Source organism: Cricetulus griseus, chromosome 7, assembly GCF_003668045.3.
Source record: "Cricetulus griseus strain 17A/GY chromosome 7, alternate assembly CriGri-PICRH-1.0, whole genome shotgun sequence".
In the NCBI taxonomy this organism is placed as follows: domain Eukaryota; kingdom Metazoa; phylum Chordata; class Mammalia; order Rodentia; family Cricetidae; genus Cricetulus; species Cricetulus griseus.
In genome coordinates, this window is record NC_048600.1 from 101,580,420 (window position 1) to 101,601,689 (window position 21,270).

Here is a 21,270-nt window from a genome sequence, read left to right on the forward strand (position 1 = left end):
AACACAGGAGCACATGGGGGAAAATCACAGATTCTGTGTTTCAGATGAGGTAGGAGGGCAAGGATTGACAGCCACCGTGGCCCTCTGACCCTCACACATGTGCTGCGGGGTGTGCACACAGGATGTGTTTTTGTCTATTTGATGGGCATTGAGGACAGCGCTGCTGGAAGTAAGGGTCCTGAGAGTATGGGGAAAGGAGGGCTGTGCATTGCTTTCCCCAATATTGTCACTATATACCTGACAAGAAGCAATTTAAGCGAATAAAGATTTACTTTGGCTCATGGTTTGGTGGAGGAAGGCATGGCTGGAGTTGTGAGGTGGCCAGCCACATGTCCTCTGTAGCCAGGAAGCAAAAAGCAAGCAAAAAGAGGGGCTAGGGTATACAAACATTAAGACTTGGAGGCTGGAGAGGCTCAGTGGTTAAGGGTGTGTATTGATCGTGAACTGGGCGTGATGGTGCAAGTCTTTTACCCAGCACTTGGGAGACAGAGGCAGGCGGATGGATCTCTGTAGGTCTGAGGCTAGCCTGGTCTACAGAGTGAGTTCCAGGACAGCCAGGGCTACATAGTGAGATTCTGTCTCAAAAATAAAAAAAAAAAAGTGTACACTGCCCTTCCAGAGGACTGAATTTTGAGTCCAGGCAGCTCAGTTTCCTGTAACTTCAGCTCTAGGATATCTGGCATCTGTGTGTGCATGTCTGTGCGTGTGTGCGTGTACACAAGTGCACCTCACCCCAGACAGACACACACTAAAAAGAAACTATAACACAAAAACAAAGCAAAACAACTGAAGGCTTGCCCCTACTGACAGACTGCCTCCAGAGAGGCTCTATCCCCCAAAGGTTCCCCCAAAGTATTGCCAGTTGGGGAATAAGTATTCAAATTTATGAGCTGTAGGGCACAATTCATATTCAATCCACAACAGGCAGAAATCAGCACTTTGATTTTCTTGAAGGGGAACTGACAATATATAAAAACCTGCTACGATCTCATCTTTTGATCTAATAATCCTACATGTAGGAATTTGTACTGTGAGGGTCTATGAATGGGGCTGTTTGCCAGGAATAACAACAACAACAACAACAAAAATAATCCAACAGGGATTGGGGCTGGTGAGATGAGATGATTCATTATATAAAGGCTCTTGCCACCAAGCTGGACTACCTGAGTGCTGCCTCTGGAACCCACATGTAACAAAAGAGAACTTACACAAGTTGTACTCTAATTTTCCCATGTGTGGCAGGGAAACACACAGACCAGACAGACAGACAGGCACACACATACAGAGTAAAAAAAAAAGTAACAGGATGGGGACTAGAAAGATGGCTCAACAGTTAAGAGCACTTGTTCTTGAAGAGGACCTGGGTTTGAATCCCAGCACCCACATGGTAACTTACAACCATCCATAATTCGTTCCAGGGGATCCAACTCCCTTTTCTGACCTCTGCAGGTACAAGGCACACATGCGGTACAGACATATATGCAGGCAAAAACACTGATATACATAAAATAAAATACATCCTTAAGGACGGGCATAGTGACACACGTTTTTAATCCCAGCACTCAGGAGGCAGAAGCAGGTGGATCTCTGAGTTTGAGGCCAGCCTGGTCTACAGTGCGAGTTCCAGGTCAGCCAAGGATACTACAGAGAAACCCTGTCTCAGAAAAACCACACACACATACACACATGCCCACACAGATAAAAAAAAAAAAATCCAAACAAACAAGAGAACTAACAGGGAACTGATGAAGTGAAGTTTGTTTGAGTGCCACCGAAACACTGGCCATGAGGTACTAGTATTGGAGTCCTCCTAGGTCCCAGGCAGACCAGGACACTAGTTACCCTAACTGTAGGAAGATAAACATAAAAACACTGACTCTGTGGAGAAAAAAAAAAAAAACAAGTGTGTATACTGTATTAAAAATATTTAAACGATCTACCAAAGTTGTCTGAGGGCAGCTTAAAAAATTACGGCGTATTTTGTTACTGTTTATTTTCCAAGTCTCCTACCATGTAGTGGCTGCATGTTTTCATAAAACAATGCAACAGTCTGTTATCAATAGGGTTATTGGGGGATTCCTCTTGCATGTAGGTGGAGAAAGACTAAAAAGAAATAAATTCAACCACATCAGGCCTTTTAGATTTCTTCTCATAGCTCAAACATGGTGATTAGCTCTAGGCCCTGCCTTTGCGCCCCCATCCCGGGAGCTGAAGGCTGAGAAGTCTCCTTTGCAGGGAGCTGCCCCAGCACAGGAAGATGGGCGTGCCCTGAGCAGGCAGGCAGATAATTACCTAAGGCTGACACCAGGATGGGAATAATGCTGCTAACCAGCTCACTTCCTAACAGCCCTATTGGTGGCAATCTATTGCTTTGTCTTAGGAAAACCTGCTGCCTGTTCCTAGGCAACCCGATCAACGGAAATTTCAGGTTTATACAATTTTCATTTAGGGAACATAAAGGTTAACTAACTGTAATGGGAGTATTTTCAACAAACCCACCTACTCTTCCTAGCACTGAGCAGGGCTGGCAGCTCGGTTGAATTCTGCTGTCTTTGCTGGTGGCATTTTGGCAGCACCCACCACAGGAGCCCTGTCTACCACCCACCCTGTCACAGTGAGTGCACTCAAGGCCAGAGGCCATGGCATGCGAACTCTCTGGGGCCTCAGCTTGTCCTCAGCCTCTGAGTGACAGGAGTGGCATTGGACACAGCAGGGAACCTGCTCTGGCCAACAGTGAGAGTTTCTGGAAAGACTGCTCGGGTGGAAGGGCTGCTTGCACAGTCCGTCCCCACTCTCTGCCCCTGGAGATTCAGGCTGACTAATTTTGGGATGTGGAAGAACTCAGAGCCAGGAATGTTAATAAACAATAAACAAAGTGAGGCCCCGAACAGAGGACTTCCATTCTGTCCAGAGAAAAGTCACACCCCCTCTCTTATTCACCAAGGGTGTAGGTAAGTGCTCTCTGAACATCAAATTGCCTTGAGTCACTTTTAGGCTTGTCCCTGCTCCATCTCTAGAGCTAGACCACATATGGGCTATCTCCTCCTATACCTGTGGCAAGTCAGAGAGCTTGACCCAAGACCTAGAGGGAAAAATCAGAACCAAACAGGAAAAAGTGGAGGTAGTTCTCTTGTTTGTTTCTTCTTCTTTTTGGTGGTGGAGCTGGGTATCAAACTCAGGACCTTGTGCATACTAGGTAGTTCTCTTCCACTGAATTATATATACTCTAGCCGTATTGTTGCTCGCTTGTCCTTCAGACTGTGGTGGTTTGAAAGAAAATGTGTCCAAATGGCACCATTAGGAGGTGTGGCCTTGTTGGAGGAAGCATGTCACTATATGGGCGGGCGTTGAGGTCTCTTTTGCTCAAGCTTCCCTCAGTGTGATGGTTAGCCAACTTCCTGTTGCCTCTGAGTCAAGATGCAAGGACTTTCAGTTCCAGCACCATGCCTGTCTGCATGCCACCATACTCATTGCCATGATGATAAGGGACTGAGCCTCTGAAACTGTGAGCGGCCCCAATTAAATGCTTTCTTTGTAAGAGTTGTCATGGTTATGGTGTCTCTTCACAGCGCTGAAAACCCTTACTAAGGCATAGACATAATTTCAAAGTTATAGAAAATTTGCAAAGACAGCCCAAAGAACAGCTGGGATCCTTCTGCCAGCACTGCCCACTGTTAGCATTCTGACACACACACACCTCAGCATCTGGGCACATTCCACATTTGTATCTGGAGGGGCAGGGGTGGGTTTGTGTTTCCTGTTTGAGAGCATGCTGCAGACATGGCTGCATAGGGCTGGCTGGACTCAGTGCTTGGGCTCTTATACACACATGGCTCTGGTGATCCCCAGCTTTCCAAGAAAAGAAAATCCTAAGAACTTCTTGTCCATGACTAAGCTGCAAACTTTGTTTTGTAAGTTCTAAACATGAGGACAGTTTCTTTCGTAACCAGAAGAGTTACCATTTTCAACAGGGACATGGTACTTTAATCTAGCTTTCATAATCCTTTGGCTAATGGACTGAAGGATGCCCCTTTATGACAATATATCTATCTACTATTTAAAAGGGTTGTGCTATGTTGTCTGTGTATCCAGGTTGTCACTGAACTCATGATTTTCCTGTCTTAGCATCTCAAGGAGCCAAGACTACAAGCATGTGCCATTGTTTCCTGCACGTACTATGCTTTAGAATGGAAACAGGCCCAGCCTTCAGATACCTTGTAGCCTGCGTCTGGATTTGAGGTCTGCCTAAAGGCCCAGTGCATATTAAAGAGTACTGTTTTAGGAAAGGCACTGGAGCATCTATGGGGAAGACTTCCCTATGGCTGCTCTGGCAACAACTTGAAGTCCCTGCAACCACTGAGCATCTGGTGGGTAGGGGGAGCCAGGGAGTCAGAGAAGGAAGTTGATCTCAGAGGAGTGAAAAGGCTTGTTTTCCCTGCTTCCTCACAAACAGCCCAGTCAGCATGCAGTCTCAGGGCCAGAGGGAAAGCCAAGAGGTGTGGGTTTGATGTACTACCCTGAACAAGTGGTGGGGGCCTTGGGGGTGTGCTGTCTGGCCTGAAGGGGCCAGTGTGTACAAACAGATCATGTTAGAAAACGTTCGCTTCTCCTGGAAGCCAGAGGTCTGTTTCAAAGGATAAAATTCCCCAGTGTGCAGACACTGACCTTGACTGTCTGGCTGGTAGGAGGAGGAGTGGAACAGAGAACTCAGGGGAGGCTGTCCCATGCCTGTCTTTGCACAGAGATTCCTGACAGCCCCAAGAGGCCTGGCAGGACCTTGGCCCAGGATCATCTTGGCCTCCTCTTAAATCAAATGGCTGTTCATCCCTAGTTGGTTGTAGAGGATTCCAGGTGGACCCTGCTCATCTGATGCTCCAAGCAACTGCTTTGCTTGTATCCAGAAAGGGTACAGGAAGGGACATTATATAGACTCAGGATTTCCCCAGAATCTGGCAGCCATGCAGACGGGCCCACCTCCAGAGACCCTTTCGCTATTCCCCACATAACCACCGCCATTCAAGGCAAAGATCTTCCTTCCTCCCAGCCACTGCCTATTTTCTTTCTCTGCCCATCAGAGGCCTTTCTGAGGATCCCATGGAAATCGAAATCCTTAGTGGGGCTCCTGTAAGTTCATACTCAAGACCCAGATATCTGGTACCAAGCATCAGAGACACCATCTGGACATGGTATCTGATCTGGTTCGACTACTAAGATGTTCTCACAGACACGGCACCCTCATAATGACACAAAGGGAACAACTATAGTAAAGGCAGCCAGGGACATGCCAGCAGAAGAGATAAAGGCAACCAGGTGTGCCATCTGCCTTTAGACACATGCTGGACATAAATGATCAGGACCCACGCGTAGGAAGCATCAGAATCCGGTTTGGTTTGCAGAGGAGGCTTGGTATGTTATTTTGGGGGAAGGAAAAAACATGGTGCTCTTGTATCATTATCCACCTTCTGGGCAGTTGCAACACTTTCACATGTGTATGCACGCGCGAACACGTGTGTGTGTGTGTGTGTGTGTGTGTGTGTGTGTGTGTGTGTGTGTGTGTGTATAAAACGTGTAAGAGATTTCCATGTATCGTATAATAAACATATATAATAGCTATTCAGCAGAGGGTGTGACACATGGAGCCCTCAAACAATGTCCCCTATTCTCTGTCACTTTGCTGCCGTGGGCTTTATCTACTTGGTGGAACAGCCTAATTGGCCTCCTCTCTGATAAACTAAAGCCTCGAGAGAAAAAAACAAAAACAAAAACAAAAACAACAAAAAAAACCCCACCACATCAGAACACAGCCAGAATCCGGTCACAGGGCTCCCAACTTCAAACCCCAACTCCCTCCTCTGGGTCCTGCCCTCTCAGCACCCCCATCCTAAGCCCTCTAGGGCCAATCTGATGCTATTTCTTCCACGAAGTCATTCCCAACTCCAGCTTCCAGAATTAATTTCCTCACCACTTACAGAATTAATTTCATCCACTGTTTCCTCTGCTTGGTGTTTTTATTAAAACCAGTGATGGCAAAGTGAAATAGGTCATAACCCAGTAATATTAAGTACTGAGTAAGGCGGGCAGCGCATGGACACGGAGAGTAACACAAGGGGATGTGACTCCTTTTGGACGTGCTAAGAGCCTGGGCAATAATAGGTGGAGAAGAGCCAGGCTCCAGGCTCCAGTGATGCTTGGGACATGCCCCCTACCAACTGCACCATAGTCCCAGGGCAGGGTGGGCCTCGTGTCAGAGAGCAGTCTCAAGTACAGCTCCCTGCTCTAACAGCTACCTTTGGGCTCTGGGGCTGAGTACAAGTAACTTCTCTGTATCCAGACTTCTCACCTGCAAGGCAGAGCCTGACCACAGCACCTATCCCACAGGGGCCAAGCCTACAGACCATCTCTACAAAGCCCCACCCCGGGGACCACCCTAACACATACCCTGCTCTATGCAGAGCCTACAGGAGAACCCCTGGAGAAGAGGAAGCCAGTTCATACCCAATCATTTTGATTCCAAAGTGTAAGACCAGAAGCAGCAGCCCCTCCTACCTTGCAGGGCCCAGCCCTATTCCTAAAGGACCCTTCCACCCCAACCCCCACCCCAAGGTAGTCCCACCTCCTTGCATTCATTTGTAAGGTGTGCTAGGGGAGCTGGCAGGCTGTCCTATTTGAGGAAAAAGCTGATGCAGTAGCAGCAGCTGTTCTTTTTTTGCAGGCACCTGCAAGGGCATTTCAAAGTGAAGAGGAAGCCTGGCCCCCGGCAGGTGTCCAAATCTGGCTGCAAGATAGAGTGGGTGTCTACCCCAGCCCAGAGCTGGCTTCACTTAACCCATGCAATAGCGACAACAGGGAAGGTGCCGTTGCTGCAGCAGCAGCCTCAAAGCTCCCTGGATGTGGGGTGGAGCAGCCGCAGGAAGAGGTCAAAGAAAGGACCCAGGACAGAAGTCTCAAAGCCCAGAGAAGACAGAGGAGGGCTTCTCCAGAGGCTTCTGTGTGCTGGCCTCTCAAGAACCCACACCCTGTGAGTTGGTAGGGGGCAGGACAGCTGAGCAGGTGTGGGAAATCCAGAGGTTCAGCACCCTGTCCTCATTCCCTCTCCGTCTACTGACCTGACAGAGGACTGATGAAGGGCAAATGGGCCAGAACTCTGACTGGGAGGTTCCCTCCTTGCAGGCTAAATTACTTCTGCCTAAAGAGCAGTACATATTTCCCACAGCCCGCCCCCACTTCTCCCAGGCTTCCCCCAACACACAAATTATTTGGCTCCCATTAACAGAGCCTGTACATAAACGGGTGTGTGCACACATGCGTGTGTGATGCGTAGGGCTCGGGATCTCTCCCTCTCCCACATAAACATGGGACTCATTTATTAAATGCCTCTCTGCCATTTCCTTTTCTGCCTTCATCCTGCTTGTTTAATATTGCATTTGACATTCTCATTTTATAAATGGCAACAGAAGCAGAATGGATGGCTAAAATTAGCTTACGAGTGAGAATGATGCTACAAATAGGATCGTGAACACAGAAGCCCAGTTAATTCCAACCACCCACCCACCCCCACTTTTTTTGGGCTGGTTCCTAACTGAGCTTTCAGTCTTTGGGGATGAAAATGATGCCTGAAAGGAAGGATAAGAGCTGTGTCACCAGGCATTCTGCCAGAAGCAGGGCACAGATGCTGACCCTAGCATCAGGGAAGTTCTAGGGCCTGCTTGGCCCAGCACTGTGGTCCTGAATGGAGAGGCCAACTGGGCTCTCTCGCTGTCCTGCTGTGCCTTGCTCCTCAGTGTTCTGCTTGGTCCCCCAAATGCACTCGGCACTGAAGAGGGTAGGCTGCAGATCACAATACGCTCTGCTCTTGGAAATGAGCTCTCTGGAACCTACTCAAAGAATGATTCAGCCAAAGGGTCTGACTCAGCTCTCCTGGGACCTAAAGAACCTATGTCACATCACAGGGCTGGAGCGGTGGTTGAACACTTAAGAGGGCATCTGCCAGATGATCTGAATTTCATTCCCAGCACCCACAGCAGGAGGCTTACAACCGGACTGTAACTCCAGCTTCAGGGAACCCTCTTCTGGCTTCTCCTGGAAATTGCACTTCTGTGCACACAAAATAAAATACGGCCTTAAAACGAAACAAAACAACAACAACAACAACAACAAAACCCAGAATCCCATCTCAGGACTCGGCTGCTCTGTCCCCAGAGGTTGTGGACCTCTTTTCTCTTGGGAACCACCTCTAGTCAGAGGCACCTGAAGTACCTACCTCCCATGGGGACTCGGGAACTATCCTGCCTCGTCCTGAGCCCTTCTTCCCCGAGGACCTCACATTTACTCAATCAAGATTATTCTGAGAATGATGATAATGATGACATTAAAAAGATCCATCACTATGATGGGGCATGGTATGGCCTGGCTCTGTTTCACCCTCTGAGTAATCCTGAGTGGCAGCCCTTTCTACAGAAGTTACCCCTAACTCCAGCCCCGTGTCCTTGTCTTAAGAAGGTGCACAAGTGTAGAAGTTAACTTGCCCAAGGCCATGAAGCTAGTATGTGGCAGTTCACTGGACTGTGGGATGCTGAGCAGGGAGAGTCTGTGGTACCATCCGCCAAGGAGGCACATGGGGTGGACAGCACCACCCTCTGACCTTTGCTCCATCTCTCCTGATCATGGCTGGCTGCTCTCTTATGAATGATGGGCTCCTACAGGATGCCGCCTCCTCAAGCCCCACCCACTGTCTGTTGGGGACACCCTTTCTTCTGTGCTTCACAAAGCACTGTTGTATAGTAAGACTGACTGATCATTAAACTAAAACCCTTTCCTCAGGGCCCTGGAGGTAAGCATCACCCACACTGGACTTGCTCTGAGCTAGTTGAGGCCTCACTTGCAGATGATGGTCAGTAGGCCAAATCCAGCTGGCTGCATCCTGTTTTTGTAAATTAGCTTTTATTTGAACACAGCCACGCCTACTCATTTACATACTGTCTGGGGCTGTGTTTGGCTACAATGGTGGTGTTGAATAGCTGTGACAGAGACCATATGGTCCTTCAAGCCTCAAATATTTACTATCTGGCCCTTTACAGAAAGCTTGGCCCCTGACTTAGGCCAAGCAGAGGTCACTTGCTGTCACCTGCTGTCACTGAGAGTATTTTCAAGAGAGCTGGATTCCTGCCAGCCTTCCAGATTATAAATGTGACCACAGAGTACACAAGGCCTCTGGGACCAGGAACAAAACCAGGTCTTCATCTGGGCTGCAGAGGGATGGAACAGGTACAAGTAGACGGAGGACTCACGTGATAACCAGCAGTAGGTCTGGGCTTCTGTCTCAGGCTCTCAGTGTCTCTAAATGACCAAGCAGGTCCTTACATGGGGACAGGGGGATCTAATCCTTACCCCCAATAGCTATGTCTCATAGGATGGTCAGAGCAGAATGGTTCTAATGAGAGGAGACCTGGGTTCTGGGAGGCTCCAGGGTTAACTAATCTTTCTCTGATGAGAAAGAGACTGGCAGATGATGCTGAGGGTACCAGCCTGGCAGGAGGATGAGTACCACGCCTAGCCAGGTGTCCTTTCGTATCTCCGCATTCACAATACTGTCCTTCTGTCACTGGGTGGTACCACAGCACCAGTGGCACACATCATTAGTGGGCATCCTCCACTGGGCTTCCCTCAGGTCTTCAATGTGCACATGAATGACCGCCTGACTCTTGAATGCTAGGCTAAAAGGGCCAGAGACTCAGAAGTCCTTACCTGCTAAAACAGGATAAACAGGATGCCCATCCTGGGGCCACCTGCTAACCATGGTGTGTGTGTGTGTGTGTGTGTGTGTGTGTGTGTGTGTGTGGTGTGTGTGTGTGTGTGTGTGTGTGTGTGTGTGTATGTGGTGGCTGGGGGGAGGGTATTCTAGGCTTCCATTCATTGCAAGACAGAGGCTATACCCATGTCTTGCTTAGCAGATTTGTGTAAGTGCAAGTGCCTTAAATAAAGAAATAAGAAAAGGGGCTCTAAACTAATCACTAGACATAGAAACCCAGGCCTGTGTTTCTTTCCTAACCTCCTCCTCCCTTATTGTGGTACTTGTTCAGTGGCTAAAGTGACTGCTGCCAAGCCTGACAATCTAAGTTCGATCCCTGGGCCTCATTTGAAGGTGAGAACTGACTCTTTCTAGCTGTCCTCTTACCTCCCACCTCCACACACGCATCGCAGCACCCTCACACCTACACACGCAAAATAGGTAAGGAGAAAAAAATTGTTTAAAACCCAGAAAGGTTAAAACAAAAGAAAAAAAAAAACAAATTTCATCTCTTCCACTTGTGATCATCCCATTATGCAAGTCCCTCCTTCCCACTGAGGAAGCGGTCCTTTTGGAGAACTGACAGGGCTCAGTTAGCACGCTGTGCAAAAGGCAGGTGGGCAGTGGCATTGTCTGTGCCTGCAAAGGGCCAGCACAGCACTCGGAAACACCAACTCCCTGTGAACGAGGTGTAGGAGAAGGCTCTGCCCTGCTACCATCCACACTACAGCCTCCATTCTTACACACCCAGGTACCAGCATCTCTCCAATACCATTTTGAGATGGGGGATGCGCCAGGCCTCTGAGGAACCCAGAAGCTGGCTCTATGTCAATTCTCACCTCCCTCCCTGTGGCTGCCTGGCACATCAGGAGGCTGCTTGCAGGCTGGGCTCTGGTGACTGACTAATCAAGCAAGCGTCCCTGCTGCTATGGGGCTGCTTCAATCAGGGGCACGCCGCCATGGGGAGGCATTATTAGCTGCACCCGCACTGGGGCTGGCAGAGTGGTCAGAGGAGGAGCATGGGGCTGCTCCGTGCCTACATTTGTGTGTTCCTTCTGGCTGGGGCTGAGACCAAGCTCTTGTGGGTTGGACCTTGAGTCTGAGTGGCAGCCAGTTCTCTACCATGCCCCAAGGATCAAGGGAAGAGGCCTAAGCCCAAACTTGGTCCTCTTCCCAGGCTGGGAATGTGACCTTCAGTTAGGAGATCAAGAAACTACATGGGCTGAGGGGAAAGGATGCCCAGTGGCTAGGGGAGGCCTTCTAACCCAGTAAGACTATCAGGATAGCCTTTCATTTTAATCTACAGAGGAAGGCCAGGCTTATATATGGGTTCAATCATGAGCTCAGGAGTGCAGCTTTCTGGTATTGAATTCTGGGACTGCCACTTGCTGACTTTGTGTTCTTGGGCAGTTGCTTCATCTCTGCCTTGCCTATCTGTAAAATGGGGAAATGGCTGATCTTGTTTATACCAGAAAGGGTGTGACAATCAACTCAAGGCAAGATGCACCAAGCAAGTGTCTAGCAACCAAAATGTATACATTCTAAAACCTTAGCTGCTGCTACCTGCAACAGAAAGTGCCAGGTGGAGACTTCCTGCCCAGACTTCTACCCACCCTGAAGGAATTTCCTCAAGGTAGGAGGCTGTTCTATGACCCTGTCTTCCTCAGGCCCTTCCACCTGCCCTAGCTCCAAGATGCTGAAGAGTTTTTTAAAAAATTCATGAGATTCACTAGCCAAATTAGAGAAGAAAAGAAATGGCTTTGAGAACTATGGTGTGCCTTTGAGTCAGTGGTTGGCTCCTCACCAACTCCTTAACTCACTCCATAGTTATGAATTAAGTCTGGTGAATGCCAGGTGCATGCCACTGAGCCAAAGGTCCTGGATTCAAGGCTGAGCCCCATCGGATCTGCAAATGTGAGAAAGTGGGCACACAGGTACACTGAGGGGCGATGGCAGGGGTTGGGGAGGTGTACTTTCCAGTTTCATAGCACAAAATAGCAAACTCTCCTAAGTCCCTTTTAGCAACTGCCTCAGCTTAGAGGTCTTTCGGTTCTCTGTCTTTCTGGGTGGCTCATAGTACCTGCTTACATGCATTTCCCTTCTTGGTGAATTCAAAAGCAACTCAGGTACAAGCTCCCCTACCAACTCCCTTTCCCTCCTTTAAATTCTACCTTTCTTCACTGAAGAAAAGGCTTTCAGGATGGTGAAGCCTCCACCCCGAGGCAAACTCGATATGAAGCCCTTTGTTCATGGCAGTACACCTAGCCTTCAACAACCCAGGGAAGTGGCAGGCTTAGCTCTGTTTGCTGGGGTTCGGTAACCTGACTCTGTCCCTGCTCCCCAGAACCTCTGGTTCCACCTCTGGAATTTCCGCCGACACCCCAAAGTCTTGGATCTGAACTACTCCGTCCCAATGCTTTTTCCCTTTCTCTGTCTACTTCCAATTTTGCTTATTTCTTACAGAGCCAGCACAGCCCCGGATTAAAAGAAGACAGGCATTTTATACTAGAGGCATCCCAAAGACATCAGTTACCATCAAGTCAGAGCCACCGACGTGAAGAGTGGCACTGATGCATGGGAGAAGCCTGGGGAAGTGGCTGCCCCTCTGGCTCCTAGTCAGCACGCCCTTCCCCCCTCCCCTGGTCATCTAGGGGATTACCCTCTCACCCCGCCCTCAGGCAAGACTCTACACAGCTCATTGAAAAGCCAGGAAGCTCAAAACCTATGCTCAAGACCCTTCACTACGGGTAGCCCTGAGACCAATCTTGGGCCTCAGTTTCCCGACTGAGACAAGAAGATGATAAAGCCTTTGCCATCCCGTATCATAGGCTTATTTCAAAGTCTACCAGTAGTGGCACTGGGCTTTATCTCTTGCCTTCATTGTGCCCTTCCCAACAAACTGCTGGGAATGCAGGAAGGGGATTTGTCCGCATCCTCTGCTGGCCCTGCCACCTCCCTGATGGCCAACAACCTCTCTCAGAGCCTGTCAACAACAAGCTCGGGAGAGGATCGGCAAGGCTGCACACAGATGGAGGTCCCCCTAAGGTGGGGAGGGAGGCGTCGCCTAGGAGGCAATGGCACCTGGAGGACAAAGCCTAAGAAAGAGCCTGTGCTGTGCATCTCGGCCTATCTCCCTCACACCACGTCAATGCCCGTGCAGATGCCTCCAACATACACTATGCAGAGAAAGACTATTTTCATTTCGGATGCATACGATGGCTAGGAACAATATGAACAATATTATTTTAGTGCCCTGGGAAAAAATTAGCAAGTCAAATATTGAATCAAGCCTGTAGCACCACATGCTAAGCAGATTGCTTTGATCTTATCCACACTAAAAGCTCTATTATTGAATCTAAAGTTGGTGAACACATATCAGACCAATATACAATGCATATCTGAATGCATGTTTCAGAAGCAAGGAATGTTTTGACAAAAGGGAGAAGGAATATCAAAGTCACAGCTGCGGTCGGAGCACACTTTTGCCTACCCACCCTCTTCTCTCTGGGCCGGAGCCTTTGCTGGCCAACCAAAATGTTTGTGCTCTGGGGGACCTGCAGATGAGTCCAGAAACACCTGCTGAGTGCTCTCTCTCTCTCTCTCTCTCTCTCTCTCTCTCTCTCTCTCTCTCTCTCTCTCTCTCCAACAAATGAAGGGGGTCTGTCACCCCACAGTCAACTTGAGAGGAGTGTGAGAGAACGAGCCGGCAGACACCACACAGGGCACGGCACCCTCTGGTGGTCAGTTCTGTGGGAGGACTCTGACTCTACAGAATTCCAGGAGTGGAAACACCCCACCTCCTGAGGCTTCCTCCACCAGGAGGAACAGCTAAGGAAAGGGAAGGAGGCAGCTAATTATGAGGGCAGAAAGAGAAACAGTTCGGCAAATCTCCTATCTAAGATCTGCTCCTCCAGGGCCTTCCATCAAAAGCATGGCTGGAGGACAGCACATACCTTCAATGGAGCACTCAGGAGGCAGGGGTAGAGCAGCTCTGAGTTTGAGCAACCCCCCCCCAAAAAAAAAGCATGGTTGAAATCAGGGCGCTGCAAACTCCAGCCTGTGGAGCATATGCAGCACGCCCTGCCTTTGCCTGTTTTTTTTTTTTTTTTGTTTGTTTGTTTTTATATTATTTGAGAATGTTCTTCTATATCATTAAATGGTTAAAATACAAGAGAGATGAATATGCAGCAAAATGCTTGCCCTGAATGTTGGATTCTGTGTTGGAGGGAAGGAGAGAGGGGGTACCATGATCCACCTACAGGAAATTCACGTATGTAGGGCCTGTGGACACGCTTGCATTACAACACAGAGTGGTTGCGATGTTCAGACGAACAGCTCCAAAAACTAGTAAAAAAACTATGGAGGGTAGCCTAAATACTTACTATTTGGATTTTTTTTGTTTTTGTGTATGTGTGTAGGGAAGGCAATGTGTGTGACTGTGTGTGGGGAGTGCACATGTGTACAAACCAGAAGACCATCCTGGGGTTCTTCCTCGGATGTGCCCCCCTCCCACTCCATCTCCTTAGAGCCTCTCACTGGCTCAGAACTCATCAACTAGTGTAGGCCGGCTGGCTAGTCAGCCCTGGGGATCTGCCTGCATCCGTTTCTGCAGTGCTGGGGTTCTAAGAACGCACCACCGTACCCAGTGTTTTTTATAGGGCTTCTGAGGATCAAACTTGGCCATGTAGCCCCGGCTGTCCTGGAACTCACTACCTATACCCAGTTGACCTCAAACGCACAGAGATCTGCCTGCCTCTACCTCCCAAGTGTTGGGACTAAAAGCATGTGCCACCATTATGCCTGGCCTATTTTTGGCTTTTTGAGGTATGGTTTCACTACATAGTCCTGGCTGGCCTGACATTCACGCTGCAGGCCAGGCTGGCTTTGAACTTGTGGAGATCCTCCTGCCTCAACCTCTTAAATGTAAGTACTGGTATTACAGATGAACATCATTACTTCCAAATGGCCCTTCACTGAAAGAGTTCATTGGCTACTGTTTCTCACAACTGCTACCAATAACAGGGCTGAACTCTTGACAGCCTCGTCCTCATACCACTTCCTTGTCTACTGAATGCATGACACTGATACTGCAGTCACTCACAGGCATGTGACACAGGGAAAGGGCTCCCTATTCCAGGACAATCCCTCCAGACTTACCATTTTATTATTGATTTCATGGAAATGAATCTCACAGACTTTCTCCACAACGTCTTCATTCTCAAAAGTGACAAAGCCAAACCCTAAAGAAAGAAGAAACAGAAAGGAGGTGTGAGTTTGGTTTCTGCAGGATGTGCAGGGTGGCCTGCAGTCAGGACAGGTTCCAGATGGGTGGGGGGGGGGAGGATCGGGGAGGAAGATGGAGGGGATGGGAATGTTGTGATCTCAGCAGTGATTCCAATTTGTACCCAACACCCTTCCAACAGTGAGGCAACAGTCAGGATTCCACCCACATGCAGCAGGCACCGTGTGGCTTACATTTGCCCCGAAGCAAACAAGAAATATACTTGTCTGTTATTTACAAGGGTCTGGCTCTGTGCAGAGGCACGCTTGTGGGCTACAGAGAGCCTCTTGGATCTCTGCAGGGCCTTGCTGGCCCTTTCTGTGAGCTTCGATGGCGGGCCCTCGGGTCGGCCTCCACGCGGAGGCGGTTATTGGTCCTTTTCTTCCTGAATGACTTCCTCTAATACCTCATCAGGACATCCTGAGGCCTGTAAGGAACTATTAAAAGTTGTAGGCCTCTGTTCTGTGCGGGCATCCTTTTGCTACTGCCGCTTCAAACACACTGTGGATTTGGGGCAGTTTAAGACTGTCTGATGCCTGCTGTCAGCCCGTCAGCTATCCACTGTATTTACTCGGCTGGAGGCCGGCTTTACTAGACAAGCTGCACTAAAGAATTTTGGCAGGCGACTGCCGCTCAGCATCCTGCGTGCCTCTCTCCACCCTCCTGCCCCTTCCTTTCTTCTCTTTCCACCCCCAACAGCGTTTCCAGTATGTGTCCACATCTGTGACCCTACTCAGTAAGCACCAGGGTACCACGTGGGCCCACACATGGTGGGTCTACCACCTTGCATTGAGTACAGCTGTCGTGTTGGTGCTAATGTGCAAGGGGACCCGAGCAGAGATGGAGAGACACTGATGAGGCAGGGGCCTGGTTATAGACTTTCCTGGGCATAACCTGGGCACCTGATTCTGTTCTTACACTTGGTGCCTAGAAGTAGAGGTAGTACAAGCATACACCAGGCCCCCAGATCTGGACTCCCAGGGCTCTGCTATGGACTCCCAGGGCTCTGCTATGGACTCTGTGTGTGTGTGTGTGTGTGTGTGTGTGTGTGTGTGTGTGTGTGTGTGTGTGTGTGTGTGTGTGTGTGTCTTTAGGAGGTGAAGTGGTGTATCTGGTTATGGGAAAGAAACCCTCCAGAGTGGGTTTCTTATAGAAATTCCAGATAGTTTGCTTTTCCCCTCTCCTGCCCAGTCAGGCTACAATAAAGAGTCTTTCTGTAAGCTTGTAGAGGAGCCATTCCCAGGGCTGACCATGCTGGCACCAGGACTCTGACTTCTTGCTTCCAGAACTGTAAGAGGTCTGTTGTTTACAAACTACGGCATTTCCTGATCCCCAAAGATGCAAACAGGCCTAATGTGACGCACAGGGAGACAAAATCCAACTGGCTGGTTTTATAGTATGATTATCAGCGCTTTCTACCAACGACTAAGAGGCAGACATAGCCCATTCCAGCTTCTGTGTCTGTTCTGGGGCTCAGCCACCCAAGGTAGAAAGAGAATCTCTAGAGTCCCCTCTGGCTCACATAACCACCTCTATCACCACCACCTGCAGGGGACTACCACAGGGAAACAGAGCTGACGCACTGAGTTTTTACCTCACGGTTTCCACAACAGGCTTTAGAAGAGTCTTCAGGAAAGAAGGTGGCTCTCCACTCTCAAACAACCTCCAGTGAAACAGAGGGCTGGGGCTACCTCACAAATGCAAAATCATGATCTTCAGGCGGTGCCATTTGTCACCAGGTACCAAACACTGAACTGATGTTTCCACATAGTACACACAGCCTGGACCATTGCAGACAGGTGAGGCAGGGTGTCTGACACGTTCTAAAGAGGGCACAATTATCTTCTGAGGGGGCCCAAACTGAGATGTTTTCTCGGCACCACTGGGTTAAAGTTGTGTCCTCAGTAACCCGAGGCCTGAAGCAGACACCACACAGGGGCTGTCTAAAATGAAGGCTCATACTTCCCAGCTGTGTCCTACAGAGCTTCCTGACTCCTCTCTGGGTGTCACCTTTTCCTCAGCCTGTAGTTCCCTACCTCATATCCCTTGCTTCCAACTTATGGATCACATATGCCTGGGAAACAAATCCCTCTGGCCTGGGCCCACCTCAGCACCTTGCAAATAAAACAAGCCCAAATGAGCTAGAGTTTTTGTTAATGTTGTTTTGTGTTTTTTGTTTGTTTGTTTTTGTTTTACCTCATTGCTCAGTTGGAGTGACTGTAGAGGGTTGAATAGTGACCCTTCAAATGTATACCTACACCCTGATCCCTGGAAAAAAGTGGTTTTGCAAATGTGATTAAGGATCCTAGGTTTAAGGAGAGCTCCTAGCTGAACAGCTGGAGCTGTTCCATCTCCCATCTTATGATCTCATAAGAGGTGGGAAATGGAAAGAGACACAGAACAAAGGTCATGGGAGGGCAAAGGCAGGTATGGTACAAGTGATACAGTCACAACCAAGTACCACATGCCAACAGACTGTCACCTACCACTGGGGAGGGAGTGCAGCCCCACCTACAGCACAGTGAGACAACTGACTGGAGCGTTCGATAATTTGTCACGGCAATCACAGGACACTCATACAGTGAGGGGACAGGCTCCTGCTGTCTCTGCAGAAGGGGACCATATACCTCCTCCAACCAGGTTGCAGACTCACTAATCAGTGCTCTGGACAGAGGCTTGAGAATGTGGGTGGATGAGCAGAACCAAGCAAACTATTAGGAAGGACGGTGGAACCAGTGAAACTCCAGGAGTTAGAGGGTGGCCAAAGGTTTGGAAGCCCCTAGTGGCCCCAGCGTATTCATACTCAACAGAACAGGGACAAGGGTAGAGCTCTTCCGCTCAAGTTACATCTGTGTACCCACTTAAGCCCTTGGTCCACCATGGAAGTCACTGCTCCAGGTCTCGATTGCTGAGACCTGTGCTGGGCCACCAGGCAGACACGAAGGAGGCAACCAGCTAGGAAGTGGGGTTTAAAGTGCACATGGCTGTCAGGGAGCAGACGGCTCTTGGCACAATTTTGGCTTCTGACTCTGCACTTTGCTTGACTGTCCTTCATCTCTAGCCCCACAGGCCTTGATACTAATGTATCACAAAAATGATTATCCTGGGCTGAAGAGATGGCTCAGTGCTTAAGAGTAGTTGTTGCTCTTCCAGAGGATCTGGGTTCAATTCCCAGAACCCTCACGATGGATGGCTCACAACCATCTGTAACGTCAGTTCCAGGGAACCTGGCGCTCTTGTCTGGATTCATCACTGCCCACAAGTGATGTAAAAACAGCCATAACACAAAAAAATGAAAACAAAATAAAAAAAGTTTTCCTGACTAACAGAAGACAGCCTGGATTGAAGCCTCTGCACCTTGGATACATCACAGTTTAGTGGTGTCAAGACTCATTGGCAGCATTTTTAGCATCTATATATCTTCAACATCCCTGTCTGTTTGGCCTGAATAGAGAAAACAAACTTGATTATGTCTAAAATATTTATTTATTCCATTTGGGGAAGCAAAGAAGCAATGAAACACTTAATTATCAATAAGTGCTATTCCTCAACATATAATCATTTTTATCTCACAGGTGCATTATCATTTCCAACGAATTAGTAACTCTGTGGTGAACAGCTTCCTCCTCCCCAAGTAAATTAAACCAACAAGTGAAGGACAAAAATAATGGGATTAGGAATCTGAGAGGGATGGGTGATGAGTGGGGGAAAGCTCCTTTGGGCATTTTAGTTTTCTCTTTCAAAATAAAATTGTTTAGGGTGGTAAAATATGCACAACATAAAACTTCCCATGGTAAGCATTTTTTTTAAGTGCACAGCCCAGTGGCATGAAGGTCAGTGACCCAGCTGTGAAGCCATCACCACATCACCCTTCACAGGAACCTGTTTATCATTCCAAACTGAAGCTGATTCCCACTTTAAACAGCAGCCCTTTCCAGTCTGCCAGCCCTGGAAACCTCTCCTGTCTTCTGTCTATGCAATGACACACTCTAGGTATCTTCACAAGCACAACCCCACAGCACTTGTCCTTTTGTCTCTGCTTAATACGCTTGGCATCAAAGGCTTTCAAACAACCTGCTGAACGCACAGCTTCTAGCACAGCTTCTACAGAGCCTTGGGAGGGAAAGAGCAGTCGCCCTTCGCCTTCCCTAAGGAAAACCAGAAGCAGCAACTCGTGAAGGCCCAGGAAACTGAGGCACGCAGATGGATAAGGAAAACATATTATCCTCATTCAGAAGCAGAGGCCAAATGGCTTGGGAGGCCTCTTGGGGTGTAAAGTGAGTTTGGATCTCCAGCACTCATGTAAAACCTGGGTTTGGTGGTGTGCACCTGTGTGCTAAGGGGGCAGAGACAGGTGGATCCTGAGAGTCTGGCAGCCAGTCACTGTAGCCAGTCATCGAGCAACCATGTTCAGTGAGACAGCCTATCAGGGAGAATGTCAACCTCTGGCCTCCACCTGTGCTGTATACCCAATAGCAACAGCAATAGTAATAAAAAGGACCTCTGTAAGCCGGGCGGTGGTGTCGCAAGCCTTTAATCCCAGCAGTCGGGAGGCAGAGGCAGGTGGATCTCTGTGAGTTCGAGACCAGCCTGGTCTACAAGAGCTAGTTCCAGGACAGCCTCCAAAGCCACAGAGAAACCCTGTCTCGAATCCCCCACAAAAGACCTCTGTTCCCCAATAACCTGAGAAACCTTTCACTTTTCTTTCAAATGAGAAAAATGGGTCTCCGAGCTGGTCCCCACCAGGGCACGGCTTCGACCTGTTGTGAGTCCACAGAGCTTGTTCTCTATCAGGGCCCTGTGAGGGAGCACCCCCACCCTCCAGGGGTTTAAACTCACTCCAGCCACCACCAATAACGGGAGCTGAAGCTTGCATGACAACGACAGAATGTCACCTGCCCACTGTCTCCAGAAGCCTTAAGTGCACCCTACACTTCCAAGGGGACCCCAGGAACCCCCAGAAGTGGGACAAAGAAGATGACAAGAGGGTTCACCCCAGACACAGGGCTTTCAGAATGGGCATAAGTAGGGTAGCGGTGAGCAGGCTGCATTTACTGACATTGGAACATTCTCTTGAATGGAGCTATTATTGGAAACTAACAAGTGAGCCCCACTTAAGAGAAGCATTTAACAGTCAAACCTTTCTCCCTCTTTTGTTCAAACAAGCAAAACTGAATATTCATTGGAATAATACAAGGCTATAAGAGGCAGACGAAGAGAATGGAAATATGGAAACAAGATACCTCAAAATTAAAAGGGCCCACTTTAAACATGGTCACCAAAGCACTTCTAGAATACTGGGGGCCATTAGGGGGGAGAAGATGGGGACAGCCTCCATCTAGCTTCAAAAATAATTTTCTTCTCTTATCCTAGAGGGCAACAACCATCCTATAGGGCGCTGCCCATGTATGATTTAATGCCTGTGGCTAATGGAGAAGAAAGTAGAGGAAAAGTGCACACACCCACCCACCCCTACCCACCTCAAATTGTCTATTATATGTGTCTCAGGAAAAATTTAGGGTACGTATATGCAAGAGTGTTCAGAACTTATACAACCGCCCCCTTTCTGACAACTCAAGAGAAGTGCCAACTTCCAAGGGTTGCCTCCAGCATAAACATGAATCTCTTGGGTATGTGTGTGGTGAGAACTTTCCGGCTTGAAAAAACACTTCTCATACCTGCTCCACAAGGCTACCTGGTGGGAGGCAGGTCAGGCTCCACAGTCACTGCACTCAGCCAGCGGCTCTGCACAGCTCAGGTCAGCTTTCTCAACCCACCCCATGCTTCTGGAGAGGCTCCCTTGCATACAGATCACACATGCCAGCCCCAGCTGGCCTAGGAACACCTTCTATCCCTCCTCCGTTGGAATGTTTCTAGCCCACTACACGGTTACAACGTGTATGGCAACTGTCTTGTGATACCATATGAAGAAGCTGGGAGGCACTCCATGTACCCTTGGGATTGCACCAATAAATACCTACTTCAGAGGACTGACTGGTTCTGGGGGATGGGTGGTGGAGGGACACTGAGCTGCAGTTCCAAAAGAAACAACATGTTTCTCGTTACTGTCACATGGGTGCTCACCGTGTGATACCCTTAATGAAATTCAGTCCGAGAAAACCATCAGGGCATCCTAGACATTAGGTACTGTGCAGTGGCTGATGTTAATACACACCTCACTAGAATAGTGAAATCATTTCCT

The 21,270-nt window shown here is 48.8% G+C and overlaps 1 protein-coding gene across 1 annotated transcript in view; it reads right to left on the bottom strand.

The window, feature by feature from the left end:
• The window catches only part of Msi2 (musashi RNA binding protein 2), a 367,643-nt gene that overhangs the window by 54,941 nt on the left and 291,432 nt on the right, over window positions 1-21,270 (bottom strand). The window contains 1 exon segment of the mRNA XM_035447710.1: window positions 14,945-15,027. Coding sequence (XP_035303601.1) covers window positions 14,945-15,027 — 83 coding nt within the window.